The 20587-nt window shown below is 42.5% G+C and overlaps 1 protein-coding gene across 17 annotated transcripts in view; it reads left to right on the top strand.

The window, feature by feature from the left end:
- The window catches only part of JAKMIP1 (janus kinase and microtubule interacting protein 1), a 558919-nt gene that overhangs the window by 302387 nt on the left and 235945 nt on the right, over nt 1-20587 (top strand). For all 17 annotated transcript variants that reach the window (XM_029591381.1, XM_029591375.1, XM_029591329.1 and 14 more), the window contains one exon: nt 16226-16435. In XM_029591381.1, coding sequence (XP_029447241.1) covers nt 16226-16435 — 210 coding nt within the window. The remainder of the gene's footprint in view (nt 1-16225; nt 16436-20587) is intronic.

Raw genomic sequence — 20587 nt, 5'->3', positions numbered from 1 at the left:
CAGAGCTGCTACATATTAGGCAGGGCAACCATCTATGCCATCCAGTTTCAGAACCTAGCTTCTGAGCTTTGTTGGGACGAAGACAGTCATACCACCATCTTCTGGCAGTGTCTCGCAGACCACATCAAAGATGAGTTAGCTGGCAAGACCTGCTGCAAAGCCCAGAGGGTCTCATTGCGCTGGCCATCCAAGTAAACCTTCGCTTTCAGGAGTTAGACCCAGGCGAGTGAGGTCTCCTGACAACACTTCTGACTGGCACCTAAGTTTCAGCATCCCTTGATCCCTGCTACATGCACTGTGTTTGCCCTCTCACAGAAGTACCTATGCAACTTGGTAGGGCCTGGTTCATAAGAACATAAGAACTTGCCATGCTGGGTCAGACCAAGGGTCCATCAAGCCCAGCATCCTGTTTCCAACAGAGTCCAAACCAGGCCACAAGAACCTGGCAATTACCCAAACACTAAGAAGATCCCATGCTACTGATGCAATTAATAGCAGGGCTATTCCTTAAGTAAACTTGATTAATAGCAGTTAATGGACTTCTCCTCCAAGAACTTATCCCAACCTTTTTGAACCCAGCTTTTAGAACCCATCAAGGAGGAGAAGCTGAGACACCAGCTTAACCTCAGTCTTTACTCTGCTGCTTTGGGGCATTTTGCTGCCCAGTGCCCCAAGAAGGTGGGAAATTTCCATGCCTAAGATTGGTAGGAAAGGCAACTCTAGGTTGGTCATCTTCCTCTTCCCAGTTACTCATACCTTTTCACATCAGCTCCTATGAATCAGAGGTGTATTCGGAGGCATTTCTGGACTCGGGTGCCAAGGGCAATTTCATCAATGAAGTGTTGGTACACCAATACAACCTGGATAAACCAGTGACTATTTCCTCAGTCTGTGGGAAGCCTCTTCTGGGCCAGCTGTCCAGTTACCATACTGCTCAACCTTCAGATCAGGCTCCTACACAAGGAAAATATTTCCTTTTGTGTTGTCCAAGGCAATCAACCCGATCATCCTGGGTTTACCATGGCTGGTACTTCACAATGCCATTGATTGGCAGGCTCTACAGATTGCCCACTGGGGTCCCGCTTGCCAGCAACAGTGTCTCACTCTGGCTCCCTCTCCTATACCACTAATCCGAACCATGACCTTGACCCTTCTGAGCCTTTGCCATCAGTACTTGGTATTTGCTGATGTCTTCAACAAAACGCATGCAGACACTCTGCCCCTTCATGGGTCCTACGACTGCCCGATCAACCTGCTCCCAGGGAAGATTGCCCTCTAGGGACAGGGTATATCCGCTTTCTGCTTCTGAAATTGCAGCCATGTCATTACATTAAGGAAAACTTGGACCAAGGGTTCATACGCTCTTCCTCGTACCCAGCAAGGGCAGGATGAATCTTCGTGGGAAAGGATGAAGACTCCCTCAGGCCATGTATTGATTATAGGGGTCTTAACATTATAACATGCAGGAACGGATATCAACTGCCTCTTATTATGGAACTGTTTGATCATCTGCATGGGGTGCAAATCGTTACGAAATTAGATCTCAAGGGAGCCTACAACCTCATCCGGATATGGGAGGGAGACAAATGGAAGACGCATTTAATACCCATGACAGGAATTATCAATGCATTGTCATACCTTTTGGCCTTTACAATGCCCCTGTGGTCTTCCAGCATATGGTCAATGAGATCTTCAGGGACTTATTCTATGTCTCGGTGTATCGGGATGATAACCTTATCTTTTCATGCTCTCTAGTACAGCATCATGAGCAAGTGAAACAAGTACTATAGAGGCTCTGAGAAAATCATTTATATGCCAAATCTGAAAAGTGTACTTATTCCTAGGCCATATTATCTCCCATCGTGGTCTGTGCATGGACCTAGAGAAAGTGAAGGCCATTCAAGACTGGCCTCAACCCGTAGGGCTTAAGGCTCTGCAAAAATGTCTTGGCTTCACCAATTATTACCGGCAGTTTGTGCATGGATATTCCTTACTGGCTAGCCCTTTTGCTACTCTTACAAAAAAGGACACTGATACCAAAAGTTGATTTGAAGAGGCAATCCAAGCCTTCCGTCGTTATTCCTTGGAGATCCCTGTCTCAAGCACCCAGATCCGTCTAGGTTAGCTGTTGTTGGCATTCAACACAAAGATAAAGGAATTCTCATGCCTTACTTCATTTCTAAGAAATTCAATCCCATGGACAGAGAGCTCCTAGCAGTGAAATTGGATCTGGAGGAGTGATGCCATCTATTGGAGGGTGCTAGACACCCAGTCATGATCTTCACAGATCACAAAAACTTGTGGAAACTCCAGCAGACCAGGCAGGTAAACCCATGTCAGGCCTGATGGTCTTTATTCTTCAACTGCTTCAATTTTGAACTCTAGTATCAACTGGCAGAAAAGAATCAGTGGGCTGATACCCTGTTTTGGTCTTTCGAGATTAAGGATTCCATGGAATTCCTAGTCACATCATTGTTCCAGCAAGAATTGCAATCACTGTGGCAGTACTGGTCCTACTGGGGAAGACAGTAGTCCACAAGTACCTGTAGGAGAAGTTACGTATATGAGCCTATGATTTCCAACTGACAAGTCACCCTGGGATCGCTAAAACTATGGAATTGCATCTTCACCACTACTGGAGGCCTCAAGTAAGGCATGATGTGTGATGCTATGTGGCATGTCCCAATTGTGTGGGTAATAAGAGCTGCCACGCTTGCCTTTAGGCACTGTTACAGCTATTGCCAGCCCCTGAGAAACCCTGGACCCATGTGGCCAAGGGCTTTGTCACTTAGCTACCTCTTTCTTATGGCTGTAATTTCATTTAGGTTGTAGTGGACCGGTTCTCCTAGATTGCTCATTTTATGCCACTCCCTGGACTTCTCTCAACACTAGATCTGGCTCACCTTTTTTTTCCAACATATCTTCCAACTCCACAGCTTACTGGAACACATTCTCTGACCGAGGAGTACTGTTCACAGCTCATTTCTGGAAAAGCTGGTGCAAGAAGTTTAGAATTTTATTGGACTTCTCATCTATGTACCACCCCCAAAGTAATGGACAATTAGGTGAGAATCCACCAAATATTTAAGGGATTCCCAAGAGCCTTCATAAATGAGTGGCAGGATGATTGGGCATTTCTCCTCCCCTGGGCAGAATTGTGCCATAATATCCACATTGGGGACTCTGGGGTCATCACCATTCCAGATTTTATATGGCAGACATCCACAGGTGCCACTTTCGATTTCAGTAACAGTTTCTTGCCCTACAGCCAACATCATGAGCCAAGATGGAACAATGGTGGAACAATGGTGCTCTTTAACATTTAGGAAAAGACTAAAAACTTGGCTTTTCAAAAAAGCATTTCCAAGCCTTGAATAAAACCTCCTCTCACTAGCACTAACTCGTATGCAATAATGGAATGTAAACACGAATCAACCAACCTCAAACCCTCTCTCTCTAATTCCTGCTGAATATTTATCATACTATTACCATTCACAACTGTGTCATATTTATTCATTTGATTACCTATGTACCGTTTCATAGTCTTATTTTTTTCACTTGCTATTCTAATGTATCAATAGGCTGAAATGTAAATATTGTGCTGTTCAATTTCTCCCCTTCCATCCCAAGTTTATTTTCCTTGTTTTTTGTAACTTTCCCTCTCCCTTTTTCTGATTCACTGTATTTAAAGTTCAAGGTTCTTATTGAAAATATTGTTTTTTACGTTATGTTATGCTTTACACTCCTTGTTATTTGTAAACCGGGTTGATGTGATGCCTATCATGAAACTCGGTATAACAAAAACAATAAATAAATAAATAAATAAAATAAATAAGATATTAAGAAGCTGTAGCAAAAGATCTGCCAACTCATTACATCAGCTACTGAGAGATACAAAAAAGAAGCAGACAAAAGTTGCTGGCCGGCACCTCTCCTTAAACCTGGGGAGTTGATATGGTTGAGTACCAGCAACCTTAAGGCTCAAGAATCCCTCTGCCAAATTCTGTGTTTATTGAACCATTCTCCATCATTCACCAGATTGGACCAGTGGTATATTAGTTAAAACTGCCACCTACCCTTAAGGTTCATAATGTATTCCATGTCTCACTCCTTAAAGCTCTACTCTTGTTGTGGCCCTCACAACCTCCTCCAAAACCAATGGAGGTAACATCTCAACTTCAAGAGAATCCGGAACAGATTCCACTACCTCATCTCATGGAAGGGCTTCAGCCCTGAAGAAAACATTTGAGAATTCACTTTGTGTCCAAGCCCCTGACTCACTAAGGAGTTCCATCGATGCTTTTCCCAGAAGCCTAAGCCTAGAGGCCCAGGGGAGGGAGCTTAGAAGGGGGAGTACTGTAATGTTTAGTCAGCTGGGGGAATGCCTCAGAAGTTGACGCAGCTAGGACGCAGTCATGCTCTTCCTTCCCTGGGCCTCCCTAGGCATGCATATGTGAGGCGTGTCTTAAAGGCCCTGTGGCAGGAAACTACACTGCCAGCGCACACTAAGCATGTCACGCAGCTGGGTACTTAAGCAAATGCTTTTAGCTTGGAGAAGAACTGGCTGAGGGGGGGGATATGATAGAACTCTACAAAATCATGAAAGGACTTGAACAGATTAATGTAAATTGGTTATTACTGTCTCAGATAATAGAAAGAATAGGGGGCACTCCATGAAGTTTAGCAAGTAGCTCATTCTAGAACAAATTGGGATTGAGCCTTGACGCCGAAAAAGTGTTTGATCGTCTAGTTTTGGGGTTTGTTTCACACCTTGCATGCTTTTGGGATTGAGGGCTATTTTGTTCAGGTATTCCATTCTTTATACAATGATCCTCATGCGTATGTAAGGGTAAATGAGTTTCACTCGCCTGAGTTTTTTTTGGGTAGAGGTACAAGGCAAGGCTGTCCACTTCCCCTCTTTTATATATTTTATTTGTAGAGCCCCTACTTCAGTATTTGAGGGAAAATACCCTCATTAAAGGTGTGCCTTTTGGGGAGCCTTTCTCCCTGCAATTTAAATTGGTAGTTTTTGCAGATGATTTGCTTCATATTGTAGACCCTCAGTCATTGGAGGGTAGTGGGGTTAAAGTTAAACCTTGGATAAGTGTGAAGCCTTGCCTATAGATGATATTGTGCGATTGACATGGGAGGGCTCATTCCCGATGCGTTGGGTTTCTGATTCATTTATTTATTTAGGCAGGCAATATTTTGACAGTTTATTTTTGATAAACTTTCAGAAATTGTTCGAGGAATCAGAGGCGTTGCTCCGCAGCTGGTGGGATTTCCTGTTGTCCTTGGCTGGGAGGGTTAACATTTCAAATGATAATTTTATCTAAATGGTTATATATGCTTCAAACTATTCCTTGTCACTTAACTAAACAGGACATATGTTGCTTGGAGAAATTAATACGGACTTATCTGTGGAAAAATGGTAAGCTATGCGTTACCCGAGGAACATTTATGTGCCCATGGAAGTCCAGAGGTTTGAAGTTGGCGGATCTTCGGCTCTACAATGTGGCTTGTAATTTGTGCCATGTAGCTGATTATCTCTTAGACACACAATTTTATACTCCAATTTCTCTGGAGAATACTTTATTGGCTCCACTGGAGTTGGGATATATTTTGCATTCAAAACTTTCTGTGCTACTTACCCAATATAGACAGTCCATTGGTAGCTCCCTTAGTGCACGCTTGGAGATTTTTATGCCATATAATACACTTGGATTGGCAAATTTCCCAATTTTTACCTCTGACTGGGAATAAGACTTTTCAGCCAGGATTATCTCAGCGGGGATTTGCTCTATCGTTGACTCAAGGCTTGAACTGTATTGCAAATTTTCTGATGGAGGATGGAACGATATTATTGTTCCAAACTTTGCGGGAGGATTATGGGTTAAACAATACCCATTTTTTCACATATTTACAAGCAAGACCTTTGGGAGTGAAAGATTGGGGGGAAGGTCAGAAATTGATTCTCTCTGAGATCTTTGATGTGATCCCTCCCAGCATTCGATTTCCTATTTTTATACCACTTTAAGTAAATTGAAGCCGAAGTTACATTTGGGATTCATTTTGGTAAAATGGTACTCTGAATTGGCATTTGAATTCTCCGAGACTCGATATGAGAAATGCTTTGGGAGAATCAAATCTCTTATTAGCAACATTGCCCTCTAAGATGTTCATTATAAATTCTTAATGCGCTATTATCCCCAACAGATTGCTCCCCCTGCCATGTGCGCTAAATGTAAACAGGAACCAGGATCTTTGCGACACCAATTTTGGTCCTTTTATAAAATTCAGATTTTCTGGCAAAATCTTATCTGCTATGTACAGAATGTTATGGGGTTCACTCTACCTTTGCAGGCCATGGTGCTGCAAAGGTAGAGTAGCGATAGGGTCGTAAGTATGTGTGCATGTGGATTTATAAAGTGTTACTTTTGGCTAAGTGAGTCATCTTGCAATGTTGGTTGAAAGAGGATCCCTCTAATATGACTCAATTAAGGAATCATGTATATCTCATGTATATCAGTGAGAAATATATGGAAAAATTAGATTTAATGAGCTGTAGAAAAACTTTCTTGTTAGTGTGGGATTCCTATTTATAATCCCTATCACCTCATGCCAGAAGCCTAGTTTTTAATGACTATAATGTTCCCCTAACGATGATTAATCTTCTAGGGACACTCACAAAGTGCAGGGAGGGGAAAGAGGATGGTGGGTTATCACAGTGGATTTATACACAGTTGTACTGTGCGGGCATTGGGAAGAGTATACCAATGCTTTGCTTACTTTTCTTCTGTTATGTTTATTTTCTCGTGTGTATATTATTAATAAACAGATTTGAAACATAAAACAAATTGGAGACATTTTTTTCTCACTCCACACATGGCTAAGCTCTGGAATTTATTGCCAGAGGATGTGGTTACAGCATTTAGTGTAACTGGGTTTAAAAAAGGTTTAGACAGGTTCTTAGAGAAGACGTCCATAAACTGCTATTAATCAATGAGGAATATTAGCTTGGGATCTATTTAATGTTTGGGTACTTTGCCAGGTACTTGTGACTTGTGACTGTCCACTGTTAGACACAGGATGCTGGGCTCAATGGACCCTTGGTCTGACCCAGTATGGCATCACTTAGGTTCTTATGCCTCAGCAACAGGTGCTCCTGCCTTGCAGTGCATGTTGCTATCTCTCTGTGCCTCTCCGTGTTTTGTCTTTCCTCCTCCTTGCCCTGTTATGCTATTTCCCAGTCCTGCCTTATTACTGTGCCCTGTCTTGTCCTCCTTTGCTCTGCTGGTTTCTCCATGCCTTGGTCTGGGACTGGTATAGGTGAAATCCTAGTACCAGCCCCTGTAAGAGAAAATCCACCTGTTGTCAGCATGGGCCTAGTAGGTTCACCTGCTAGGCTGCATCAACCTCGCCACACCCCAAGGGCTCACCTCCGTGACAGATTTTTTAATGTTAAAGTGTCTCTTGCCTATAAATCAAAGGATGAACTAGGGGTGGGTGGGAGGGAGGGAAAGATGGACACTAGAATTACTGTAACTACCTTTGGCTTGCTTTTTATATCGGGCACACACACACAAACACACACACACACTAAAGAATATACCCCATTATTTCACCTCTCCCCCAAGCTTAAGTCCTAAAATTTCCCAAAGCAATACATACTGATCCTCTTCATCCACTAGCATGATGGATTCTGTTATTGCACTGTCCTTTGGGTATCCTCCTTCCACCAGGTCCCTGAGATGCCAGTAATGTCTCATCATTCACTGCTGTACACTCTTAACTCGATAATCATAATATATATATATAGTATGATTATTTGCTTTCTGGCTCTTGCTATATGTAAGTCTGTAACTTTTAATAGCAGGAATGATTGTCTTCTAAGTCTCCCTAAGAAAAGAGCTTGGAAAGTGAGAACTTTGCCCTCTCTTTACTCTTTTTATACATTAGTAACTGATTTTGCTGTAAAGCCAGCTCTTTGCCATGTAACTGCAGGAAGACAGCAGGATTTAGGATGTTTCTTATTAGGTTGTAAATTTTGTTCCCTTCCATAATATCTGCAGTCTGAAAGTTGTTTCTTGCTGTTTAAGTCCCCAGCATGGAACACTATACTGGAGCATTGACAAAATAATTAATTGTGGTGACCCTGGTACAAAAGCAAAACAAACAAGCTGCCTTTCACAAAGGGTAAAGCTAGAACATCTTGGACCCTCTCCAATTAACTTGAGCCGCAGCCAGCTCTGCGGTATAGTAGCTGGACTGGCAAGTAAAGTTTCTCAGGGTGATGCTCGGACGAAGACAGTATATCTGCCAGCCACCTTTAAAACCCATTGTCGTTTACCTTTTTTTGCCCTTTTTCTTTGAGCTTTGTCCATTTTCTCTTTTAGCCTCATTATGCTAGTGTCCATGGCATCTAAAAGCAAGAGGAATAGCTGTGCCCAAGCCATCTCTCTGTCACTAATTACTGATTCAGAAGTTCGCAGAGCTTTCTCTCCAGATACTGGACAGTAGCTCTTTGTGTAAGAGGAGCTCAGCATGTGTTAAAATGATACACACGTGTGTGTGTGTGTGTGTGTGTGTGTGTGTGTATATATATATATATATATATATATATATATATATATATATATATATAAAATATTGTGTATGTGTATTTATCTCAAGCACTGCTATTATAGTAAACTTATTGTGGCTTGGAGGTTCAACATGATGGTGGAAAACATGGAAATGAAGTGTAGAACAGAGAGATGGGTAGAATGCAGAACACTTCTAACAAACACACACACACATGAGGCCTCCTCGCTGTACTTGTTAAAGATTCTGTTTCTATGGCAACTGATGCTGATTAGTGCTCCTTATGCTCTGAATATTAGCAGTGTCAGTTTTTCCATTCATGGGGCCAGATGTACTAAACATTTTCCCCATAACTAGAAAATAAGAGAGAGCCGTTAGTGCATCTGGCTCTTGGTAGGATATGCGCTGGGGCAGATTATTTTAGAATTAAGTGCCAGCTCGTTTTGTTTTGGGTTTTTTTTGCCATTCTGTGCCTATGGGAAAATGTGTAATACATCTTACCTTAGATGCTTAATTGACAGCAAAACACCTGTCTCAACATTTTGAGGATAATGTTCAGAATGGACAACTTGTCTGGCTAAAGTAAGTCGTATAAGTTGCTAGGGATATTCAGCAGCAGAAACATCCCGCTGAATATCTACGCCTAAAGTTATCTGAGTAATGTTTCCCAGATGACTTTCAAACCTAACCGGTCATATTTAAACATAACTGGTTAAGTGGCACAAAAAAATAAAGATGAAATTAAAAAAAAAAGAATTAAAAAATGTTTTGCGGCCCTATCGGCGCATTCCTCCGCCGCATCACCCACCCCCTAACAAACTGTAACTGTCAGGCCAAGTGCCTGAAATCCCCCCCTCCCCCCCCCCCCCCCCGCCACCAACAATTGTTAATATTGCAGGTCTTATGGCCCAAGAAGTTGCCCTACCCCAACCCCCAACCTCACCTCCAAATGCAGAAAATAAATGTGGCCTCCAGCCCCCTGCCCATGGTGACGATCCCCCTTCCCCTTCCCACTTGAGCTGGAGCTGCAGATTTCCCCAGTCCACTGAGAGCACGGGAGGCTTGTAGTGCACCCAGTGACATCTGGAGTTCTTGTCAGAGTAGTAACTGACTGCAATGCTTCCTGGAGCATTATGATCCTACTGCACCCCTGCTCATTTTTTAGGGTTCAGGGAGGGGTGGGAGAGTTGCATCTGGGGTTTTAGGCTGGAGGGGGAAGGTGACCATGAGCAGGGGGCCTAGAGCCATTTTATTTGCTGAATTAGAAGGGGGGGAGGGGAGGCTCTTTGGACAATAAGCCTTCCTTTTTTGGAAACTTGTGAGGGAGGGTGATTGAGACGTTTGACCCAATATTAGTTACAATTTGTTAGGGGCGGGGAAATGAAGGATCGGGTCAACAGGCTGCTAGGATTTTTTGTTTTTAATTGTTTGTTTCTGCCACTTAACAGACTATATTTTGAATTTAGCCAGTTAGGGGAAAGCTATCCGGGCCCATGTTCCCTGCTCTGAGGCACAGACAGACTTAGCTGAATAACTTATTTGGCTAGCTCTGAATATTGGAATTAGCTGGACAAATTATCCAGCTACGTAAACTTCACCCTGCTACACCCAAAGATCATTTCCAATTTATCTGGCTATGTTATCTGGTCAGTGTCTTAGCCCATGGGTGGCCATCTCTGGTCCTCAAGCACCACAAACAGATCTGGTTTTCATCCGTAACGAACATGCGCGAGAGAGATGTGCCTGCAGTGCCATGTTGTATGCAGATCGATCTCATGCATGTTCGTTATGGATATCCTAAAAGCCCGGCCCGTTTGTGTCTGAGGACCAGTGTTGGCCACCCTTAACTTACAGGCCAATGCAATATTGGTGCGTGGAAATGGGCTCTCCTAACACACGCCGATTGACCTCTCCGGGGCACCCGATAAAGTATGTAAATGGACTGCCGAGGTGAAAAGGAGGCGCTAGGGGGAAATTGTGTGCCCCTAGCCCCTTCTTGGCAATGGGTGCCCAGGAAAAGTGACTGTCAGCAGGTTAGGAAAACGGACACTCACTTTTACGAGTGTCCGTTTTCCTGACCTGTGCACAGCCATGGGTTAGGAAAATGGACGCTCGTTAATTGAGCATCCCTATTCCTAACCTGACTGCTGGCACACTTTTTTTTTTTTTTTTTACCAGTTCTACTTTTTCAATTCCTCCGACTTAATATTGCCATGATATTAAATCGGAGGAAGTACAGAAAAGCAGTATATTCTGATTCCTCAAAAATGTGTGTCGGGCTCACTTTTTTTTTTTTTTTGCATCGGGGGGGAGGGAGATAGCTAATAGCCTCATCAGCATGAAATTACATGTGATGAGCACTATTAGCTACCCGCTCTTTTGGACGCGCGTTTTGGATGCGCTAACCCCCGTTTTGCATTGGGATTGTGGACATGCATCCAATCGCGTGTTGAGCCGTGCGCTGTGGCCAGCACACGGTATTGCATTGGCCTATTAATCATATAAAATATTTCCGGTTAAAGGGGCCGGATATTTAAACCTCGGGGTATATCTGGCTAACTCAAGTGTTATCCAGACAAACCCCTTTGAATATGGACCTCTTCATTATTATTGTCAAACTCTCTTGTGCAGCAGCAGCCATCAGTTGGAAATATTTTCCCTGCTTCCTCAATGTACTTAAAGCATTAAGGCAGTGGTCCCCCAACTCAAGCTCTTCTGCTGTCAATGAGTCTGGTTTTCAGGAAATTCAAATGGTGCCCATGAACTTGGATTACAGACCAGATTGTGTGCAAATTAATTCATGAATATTCATTGAGGATACCCTGCACACTGTTGGTACTCATGAGTTACAGAACTAGGGACCAGTTCATTAAAGCAATTGTACCACACTTGTACCACACTTGGAGAAATTAGTTTTTGTAAAAATGTGATAAAAGCTTCTCTTACTTAAACCATTACCATCACTGGGAGCTGGAACACATTTTTATTAGATCTTTATTAGAATCAGACTGGAAATAAATAAATAAAAAAAATAATAAACAATTTAGGACAGAAAGAAAGGAGACCTAAGCATAAGATCATTAAGCAAAAAAAGGAACCAGCAAATTGGTATTTTGAAAAACAGAGTTGGTGTAACTGCTTTAGAAGGCAATTTTGGAAAGCTGTGTCCCTGGGTAGACTTCCTGTCTGTAACAGGCCCAGCCTTTTCTCAGGTAGGAGTACTTGTAGAGAGCTTCAGTGCACATACATTCCCTTGGGCAGAGTGGGCTCTCCCAGGAGCAGGTGGAAGCAAGAGCAAACTGTATCATGCCTGCATTACGTCTTCAGATGTAGGTGTGTTATTTTCAAGGGGAAAAAGTACCCGCCGAAACAGGTGCTTGCAGGTGCTTTTTCCCAGGGCCATTTTTCGAAGGGAAAGTAGGCTCCTACTTTCCCTTTGAGCGTTGGTGCACAGCCCGCAGGTGAAAGCAACCCATGGGCTTTGAACAAAAATGTAAAGTATAACGGTAACTTTTAAACAGGTGCGCGTGAATGCCGGCTTGCGCTCAGGGACGCGGCCATTTTAGAACATTCGTACGTCAGTATAAGCCCACATGTTATAAAATAGGCTGACCGCACACACGGGTGCTCAATTTTAAGTGGATGCGCGCCTATGCATGCAAATGCCACTTCTACCGTGCAAGTGGGGAGATTTTAAGGGACACGGTCGCTGCCGCAGTTACCGTTTTCCCAGTTCGTTGTCAATTCGCCCAAGTAAGGGATAGTACTTCCTAACCTCACTAATTAAATAGCCTTTCTTTTACCCTGTTAACTCCAACCTTTAAAACCCCACTGACATGCCTATATTTTTGTTTTATGATTTACACACGATCCATAGCAGAAGTAAAATTATGCGGTATGGGATTGTTCGCAGAAGTGTTTACGCGCTGGTTTCATTGAGAAATCTAGGAATGCCCACCCATGCCCCTTTATTGGAAAAAATGTTTATATGTGCACAGTGGGAGATATGTGTATATGTGGGCACCTTTTAAAAATCTCTCAGCAGGTGCTGGCCCAACATGTTCACTTATCTCCTGGGTTTTGCATGCATGGGGCTTTTAAAATTTACCTTTATGTGTGTAAATCCAAATTCTGCCCAGACTCCACCCCACCACCTGATGTGTTTTAAATTATGCACATATAGCCAGGCAATTTTCAAAAGGGCTATTTCTATGCATGATTTTACATGAAATTCCATTTGAAAATGATCCTCTAAGTATTGTCAAATGTACATAAAAATATTTAGCACTAGAAACATGAGGTCAATATTCAAAAGCCATTTAAATGGATAACTCACAAGGTATCCGTCTAAATGGCTAATGTGGCATCTTCAGCCACTTATCTGGCTAAATTATAACTATAATCTAGTCGTATAAAAAGAAGGTGTGTTCTGGGGAGGGGCTGAGATCTCCAGCTAACCTAGCCAAATATCAGGTATATCCAGCTAGGGTAACTGGATAACTTTAGACGTGCTTCAGAGCAGGTCTAAAATTATGTGGTATTGTGTAGCCGGATAATGTTAGGATGGTATATTCAATAGGACGTTTCTCCAGAAAACCTGTTCACTAACCAGCCTACTGAATGTGGACCTCATATAAACATATTCTGTTAGGCCCTACAGTTCTTCTTGGCTGTCTAGTCTGCCCAATTTAATTTCTCTTGCTTTGCTTTAGGCAGCAGTTAATCTCGCTCTTCACCTTCGCTTCTTCACAACTGAGGATATTCTGTGCTTATCCCATATCTCCTCGAATTCTGTTATTGTTTTTGCCTCCATCACCTCCACTGCACCTTATTTATTTAAAAAATTGTAATCCACTAATCCAAAAATATTAGTGGGTGATGACAAACGCACATAATAAAATCAGCAAAATACAAATTATCAACAAAATATGTAAAAGTACAAAACACAAACAAATTAAACTTTACAAAAAAATTTCCAAACAATAGATAAAGCAGCAGAGAAACCCACAAGAAATCTGTAATGAATCTACCAAACAGAAAGCACAGCAGCTAGTGCCCAGATCATGCCATTTCCTAACCCTCTCTGACCTGGGAAAGCTTGGGTGGAAAGACAGATTTTGAGCTGCTTCCAAAAATGAGGCAGGTCTTTTTCTGATCTGATTGTCATGAATAATTCATACCTGAAGCTTGGATCTGCTATACCAAAAATCAATCGTACTTCCTTTGAGGTAGATATATCTAATAACAGCTGAGAGGAAAAACATAGTTGATGACCTGGAATGTATTGTTGAATAGAAGATGGAATACTGAGTGGCAAAAGTCCATGTAGTGCTTTAAAGACCTTGCTTAGAACTTTAAATTGCACTCGCCAGACAACTAGGAGCCAGTGTAAGCTTTCAAGGATCAGGGAAATGTGATCATGCAGAGAGGAACCAGAAATCATTGTCAGTCTAACTGTAGAGCCTGAAAATGGGAGTCAGGCAGACCTAAAAGCAAGCTGTTGCAGTAGTTGGGCGATGATTAGAGGAAAGACTTGGTCAGTACGAAAATCATGAATGGCTAGGGTAGGCTTCAGAGAATGTAGCGTCTAGAGTTTAAAGTAAGCAGAGTGAACCACCAAATTAATGTGTAGGCACATAGAGGGGAATCAACTGTGATACTCAAGTTACAAGCACATAAAAGAATGGGGATGGAAAATCCCTCAAACTGAAAATTTGCAGGGATATCAGACTGAGCCACCCGGGAAAGAAACACAGTTTCACGTTTCCTTAAATTATGGGCAAGCTTGTTATTATGAAACCAGTCCTTAACCTTGTTCAAGCAAAGTGTAAGTTTTTGCAGGGTGAGATCAAATGAAGAGGTAATAGGAAGGACAAACTGGATATCATCTGTATATATCTTGAAATGAACACCCAAGCTAGAAAGAACTGAACATAGATATTGAAAAGGAGAGAGAGAAGACCGCTGAGGAACACCAGTGGTTAGGGAATGCATCTTGGAAAAGGAATTACCAATTGCTACATAATAAAAACGGTTAGAAAGGAAGGAAGAAAACCAAGAAAAAGGTAGATGTAATACCCAACTCTGTAAGATGGTCCAGTAAAAGATTGTGATTGAGGATATCAAAAGCAGAGGATAAATAGAGCAGAACCAGGAGATATTGAGAATCAGAACTGAAGCCTAAGGGGATGGTGATACTAGCCGTGTTTTGGTACTGTGCCAAAGCCCAAGACCAAGCTGAGCTATCAAGGATGTTATTGGTATCCAAATATTCCTGTAGTTGATTGTAAACCATTTTTTCAGTGATCTTAAGATCTTAGTTTCACAGGTGCAGAGATTATGGCATAAAAGTGCTACTCATTGCCATGGACGAGTTCTGCAAGTTGTTACTGCATTATCTTCTGCAGAGGTTTCTCAATAATTAAAACACATGCTAGAGTGTTGTGTGTGGCTATGTTACTGTGATTTGTACATCTAAATCCAGAAATAATTAAAAGACTTAGATTATGGATCATTTGACTGATCTTTACTAGCATTTAGAAATTAAGCAGCTTTAAAGAAAGGAGAGAGTGCTGCCTTACTCCAGTGAAAGCTCTGAATGTTGTTGAGAATGACCAGGCTGACTGTCTCTTCACATTCAGTGAAACAGTATAAATAAAAATATTACAGCATGCAGAGCAAAATGAAGAGCAAAAGCAGCAATTTAGATTTTTTTGTACTTTATGAATTTTCCTGATCATAATGGTGAGAAAAAAATATATATATATACACTAGCCATTAAGCCCGTAACAACGGGCTACATTAACATTTTTTTTCAGTCCATTTCCTTACCCCTCATTCTCCCCTCACCCTCCCCCCTCCCCTCACTCTCTCCTCCCCCTTCACTCTCTCCCCCCTCCCCTCAGTCACTCCCCCTCTGGATGGCGCAGACGGAAGATCTCCAGGGAGGTCCCTCCCTCCCTCGCGCACGCGTCGCCGCTACTGCTCGTTGCTGCCACCGCTGCTTCTACTCGTCGCTGCCGCCGCTACTGCTCCTTGCCACACCATTTTTGTTACTGGCAAGTTCTGACCGACGTGCTGCCCGCACATGCGCGGTAGAGTTGCTCTCTACTGCGCATTTGCGGCACGTCTGTCAAGCTTTATTTATCTAGTAGATTTTTTTTTTTTTTTTTAGGGAAAAAAGCTTGGCTTTTCAAGTATAATATAGCTAGGGACCTTCATGTTCAGTTTTTATTTCATTTTGCCTGGGAATTTCTGTGTTAGAACAAAAATGAAATCCATAGAAATAAGACATTTCCACTGATTTTCTGCTGTGTATTATATAAGTCATTTTTGCACTGTGCCGCCCTTTCTATTTATGCCTTGCATTTCTATTCACCAGAGTAGCGCACCATTTTTAGATTCATGGTGTGCCACTCTTCCGTAAGACGTGTTAGGTTTCAATGTGCATAACTATTACTGAACCATAGTGACAACAGTAGCTCCACAGAAAGTGGTTCAGTAGGGTGGTCCAGTCCTGCCTGCGATAGCATGGCTTTGCTGCTGCATTTGGAAACAAGTGTCAGCGAATTTGATTTCCATTTTACAAACCCTGGCATGACCTGTTGACACATCCATTAATCCTCCTCTCTCTTTTTTTCAGATGGAGGAGATCAGAGGTAAAGATCGCCTGATCCTGGCTTTGGAAAAAGAGCTTGGTGTGCAGGCAGGCTACGCGCAGAAGCTGCTGCTCCAGAAGGAGGCGCTGGATGGGCAGCTTCTCCAGGTAAAGGAGGCCGAGCGACACCATGGCAGCCCCAAGAAGGAACTCCCAGCTGGGGTCGGAGATATCACTGAGATAATGGGAACCCCGGTGAGACTACAGAATCTCTCTGAAATGTGTGTCCTTGTCTAGACTCTGCATCCAATAGACTTAGGTACAACTGGAGCAAGATTACACTGAAAATCTAGATGCTCCTTCAGCCTGAGAATGGTTTTAGGGTACAGTGGGTAATGGCCAATATTCATCAATTATTTCCACTAAGGGTACAAAATGAAGTACTGTGGTCAGAGGTACATCTCTTCATGATTTAGTCCTGGAGCTCCTAATTTCAGCATGGTAAAAAGGATCTGCTGCCAAGAGAGATCTTTATCTATTGTAATTTTATTTAAAAGTAACTGATAGAGCACTGTGGTCTACATATCAAGCATACAAACTCAGGAATGTTAAGGAAAATCATATGTCTTATGTAGATATAGTTACTAACCAGTTCACTGCCCCACATACCTTAGAATCTGCTAAGGTGCAGTGCATGCTAACGTGCACTATTAGAAATGTTGGGAGCCTTGGTAAGTAATATATATTAATAAATAGACCTCGTGTTTGTAGTAGAGATGGGTGAACCACCTCCAAACTTGTTTCAGTTCAAGTTCAGATCTTCTTATTTGTAGCTTCAGATTTAAGTCGGAGAGAGGGTAATTTTATAATTGTCTGGTGGATATTTTATGTGTAGATTTTGCCCCGAATTTTCAAAGCAGACGTGTGCACATAAGCTCACGCTGAAAATTCCCATGTAAATGGGCTGGTACACATACAATCGCATCAAGGGTGTAACTTGTGCAAGTTAACGTGTATGCATAGAAAAGTATGTGTGCAAGTCCCGAATCTACCCCAAGCCCACCCCCTCTGGGAGTACTTCTCCCCAGTATGCATAGACATATGTGCAAAATCAGATTAGCTGAGAACTTATTTTCAAGCATTGAGCCCCAGGCTCATAACCAAATCCATGTTTTGACCAGTTTTGAATTTATTTTGAATTTCTTTGTAAGTCTAGAATAACTCAAATTGATTCACCTTTATGTGAATACTAGTAGTAGTATCCTTATATGCATGTGTGTTGTATTTTGTGTGTGTGTGTGTGTATAAGCATGTAAGGGGTGTGTGTGTGTGTGGTGTTTGTGTTTTTTGTCTGTGTTGTCAGACCCTTAATTTTCACAACAGAGAGAAGCTCTCAACCCTGAACACACAGACCAAGCCATCAATAAGCAGACACTTGTAGCTAAAAGCAGTAAATTTCCACCATTATATCAACTATCCTTTGCTGCAGACACAAATGTCAAGTTAAGTAAATCTAAAATACAGTTTACAGTAAAAGCTTTGCTACACAGTGATGCCTCCAACCTATTTCAGACCTCACATCAAAGTCTCAAATACCCACTCACCTCAGATAGAGACAAGCTCTCAGGCCTTATCACACAGCTCAAGCCAACAATATACAGACTTTTGAAGCCAATGGCTAAAAGCATTAAATTCCACCATTACATTTCCTCTGCAGCAAACATAAATGTTAACCAATTAACTCACTTGTGACATTTATTTCTTTAAAAATTCTTAACATACCACTCTCTTCAATTACAATTGATTCAAAGAAGTTAAATTCTAAAACATAAAAATAAAATAAATTATCACAAATTCTGTTAAAACCTTTCATAACACAATGCCTTTCACCAGATAGGAAACTTTTTCATTTTCCAAAAGGACTGCAAAAAATAATAAGCCTTAACTTGCTTACGAAAAGCCTTGTGTGGCAGGATATTATAATTCAGGTCCCTTCCCTATGAGCTTATATTGGTGAGGGCACTGAGCAGTGTATCGACAATGTTTACTAATGGACTGCTTCACTGAGCCTCAGGGGTTGGTAAAGGAATGCATGCAATCTGCTGGCAGTCCCCTGCTGTTAGCAAAGAACATAGTAAACTGAAGAGAACTGTCTGAGTGAAGATAGACTTGTAACTGTCACAGCTGGTATCTCTTCAGCACCAAGAATTACAGGATTAAACTTCATCAAACAGAGGGATTCCCTGTGCCCTCCTCATTCAGGCTGATGTAGTGAAGCTGACATCAGAGGCCACATGACTGGATGCAGCAAATCAGAACTCTCATTCAGGAAGCAAGAGTTTGTAAAATTCAGCCAATGTGCAACCAGAAAAAAGGAGCAATTTTTCTCTCTCCCTGGCTGGGTGGAACTTTGTGGACCATTGGGAGACAGATCTCACTGAGGAGAAAAGGAGTTGGCAGGCTTCTTGAGAACAGAGAAAGAGCTGAAGGGAGGAAGCAAATGCTAGAGGTGAGGAGGAAAAACAGGAGTGAGAGTTCAGCCTGAGAGGGAAGCCTTAGTTTCACATACAAGCTAAATCCAGGAACAAAACACTCTTCATTACAAGGAGGACAGGAGTTTGGTTTTTTTTATTTCTTTCTCTCTTATTCCTCTGTATCTTCGCGGCTGGGAATGACCCCTACCTGTGTGAAGCGCAGACTTACCGATTGCTTTTGTAACCAGTTGCAAGACTGCCCTTGTTTGCAGAGCAGACAGTATAAACCCTGGCTTTCTGGAAGCTGATACCTTGGGCTGCTATCCATCTCAACAGAGGGAAAGAGGGGACAGTTGAGCCAGCACAAGGAGTGTGCCCCCCTCTCACTGAAGAACCATTAGATTGTCCCTCCTATCTGGATTAACCCAGTCTTCAAGGGCCTGAAGAGTGGTATGGATATCTTGGGCCTCCGTCTGAGGAAGCCCAAGATATGCACTCAGGGGGGAACAGGTTCATAGGTTGCTACAATATTATATGTATTATTTTTTACCATATAGTTTCATTCGAGAGTAATGACATAGATCTGCATAATAGAATATTGTCATATACTTGTTATATAAACATTTGCCATATTTGGGCCCTTTTGGATGTCATTCATATATTATAGGTATAACCCAGGAACCTTTTTTGGTTACCATTAAGCCCTGGGATATGCCATTAGTGCAGTTAGTGAAATAATTACTTAAGGGAGGGACTATACAGTACAGTCCCTTCCAGAGAGGGTGCTGGGATGGACATTCACTTCCTGTGAGGTTATATAGCAGCTTTCTACAGAAAGCTCAGGGGCACAACATAAATTGCAGTTCTGGAGGAAGGTTGGAGAATTTTCCCTCAGTTGTGTTTTTGGCCTACCTGGTGACCTGGATGCTATCTTGCCTGGGATCCTTCAGGATGGGTTGAGGGCTCCACTGCTGTACTCATCTCCCAAGATACAGTTGTCAAACTAGAAATATTTTTGACTTTTACATGATAGGAGTCTTGCTGGACACTTGGGCCTTTCCTGAATTCAGGGAACGGGGAACCCTATGTTTAGGATGTCCAGGAATAGGGAAGCCCTGCCCAAGAGATGCTGAGCTGCTCTAAGGAACAACTCTGGTGTTAGTATTTTTGGGAATGAAATAGACCTTTGGTTAATTGCCCCACAGGAAGATTTTTGCCCTCCTTCCTGTGTGGCGTGAAGAAACAGCCCAAGCTGCTGTTCGGACATTGGACCCCACCCCATTGGGATCCCCACAGGAAAGGAATAAGGAAAAGAACAAGCATATAAAGATCCTGAAGATCTACTAACTGTGACTAAGAAACTATCTACATCTTTGAGGACAACCATCCGGAGTCTTCATCCTGGGGAGAAAGAGGTTTGGATGCTCTATGCAAGGACATGATTTTGGCCATCTTTGGAAGGGAGTGCCTGACCAGCTTAAGGGTTACCCTGCCCACTGGGTCCTCCATTTCACCTAATTCAAGAGGGCGGATGGATCCCTTGCCTGCTTGAAAGATTCCTGCACAGATAGAGGTAAAGACTGTAACCAAAGGGAGAGAGACTGTGGTGCCAGAAACCTCTTTATTGTGCCATTTGCAACCGTGTTAACAGTAAAGACTTAAATTTTGGACACTAGCCAAGTTCATCCAGTGTATTTGGGCACTCGGCGCGCACACAGTGAAAAGAAATTACCCCTCCCCAGGGACAACCCGAAGGAAGTCGGCCACGCCAGCACTGTGCCCTGAAAGTTCACTCCTTTTCCCCCATGAAAAGGATCCTCCCCTGGGGAAAGAGTTGAAGAGCTAGCCAGGGTCCCTGACCCAAAGAACTTGCAAATTCTTTTATGGCCCCACCTGTGCAGGCCGGGGTTACATATGGGTTATCCACATTATA

The sequence above is a fragment of the Rhinatrema bivittatum genome, chromosome 1, assembly GCF_901001135.1.
Source record: "Rhinatrema bivittatum chromosome 1, aRhiBiv1.1, whole genome shotgun sequence".
Classification (NCBI taxonomy): domain Eukaryota; kingdom Metazoa; phylum Chordata; class Amphibia; order Gymnophiona; family Rhinatrematidae; genus Rhinatrema; species Rhinatrema bivittatum.
This window is presented reverse-complemented; position numbering and strand designations above follow the sequence as displayed.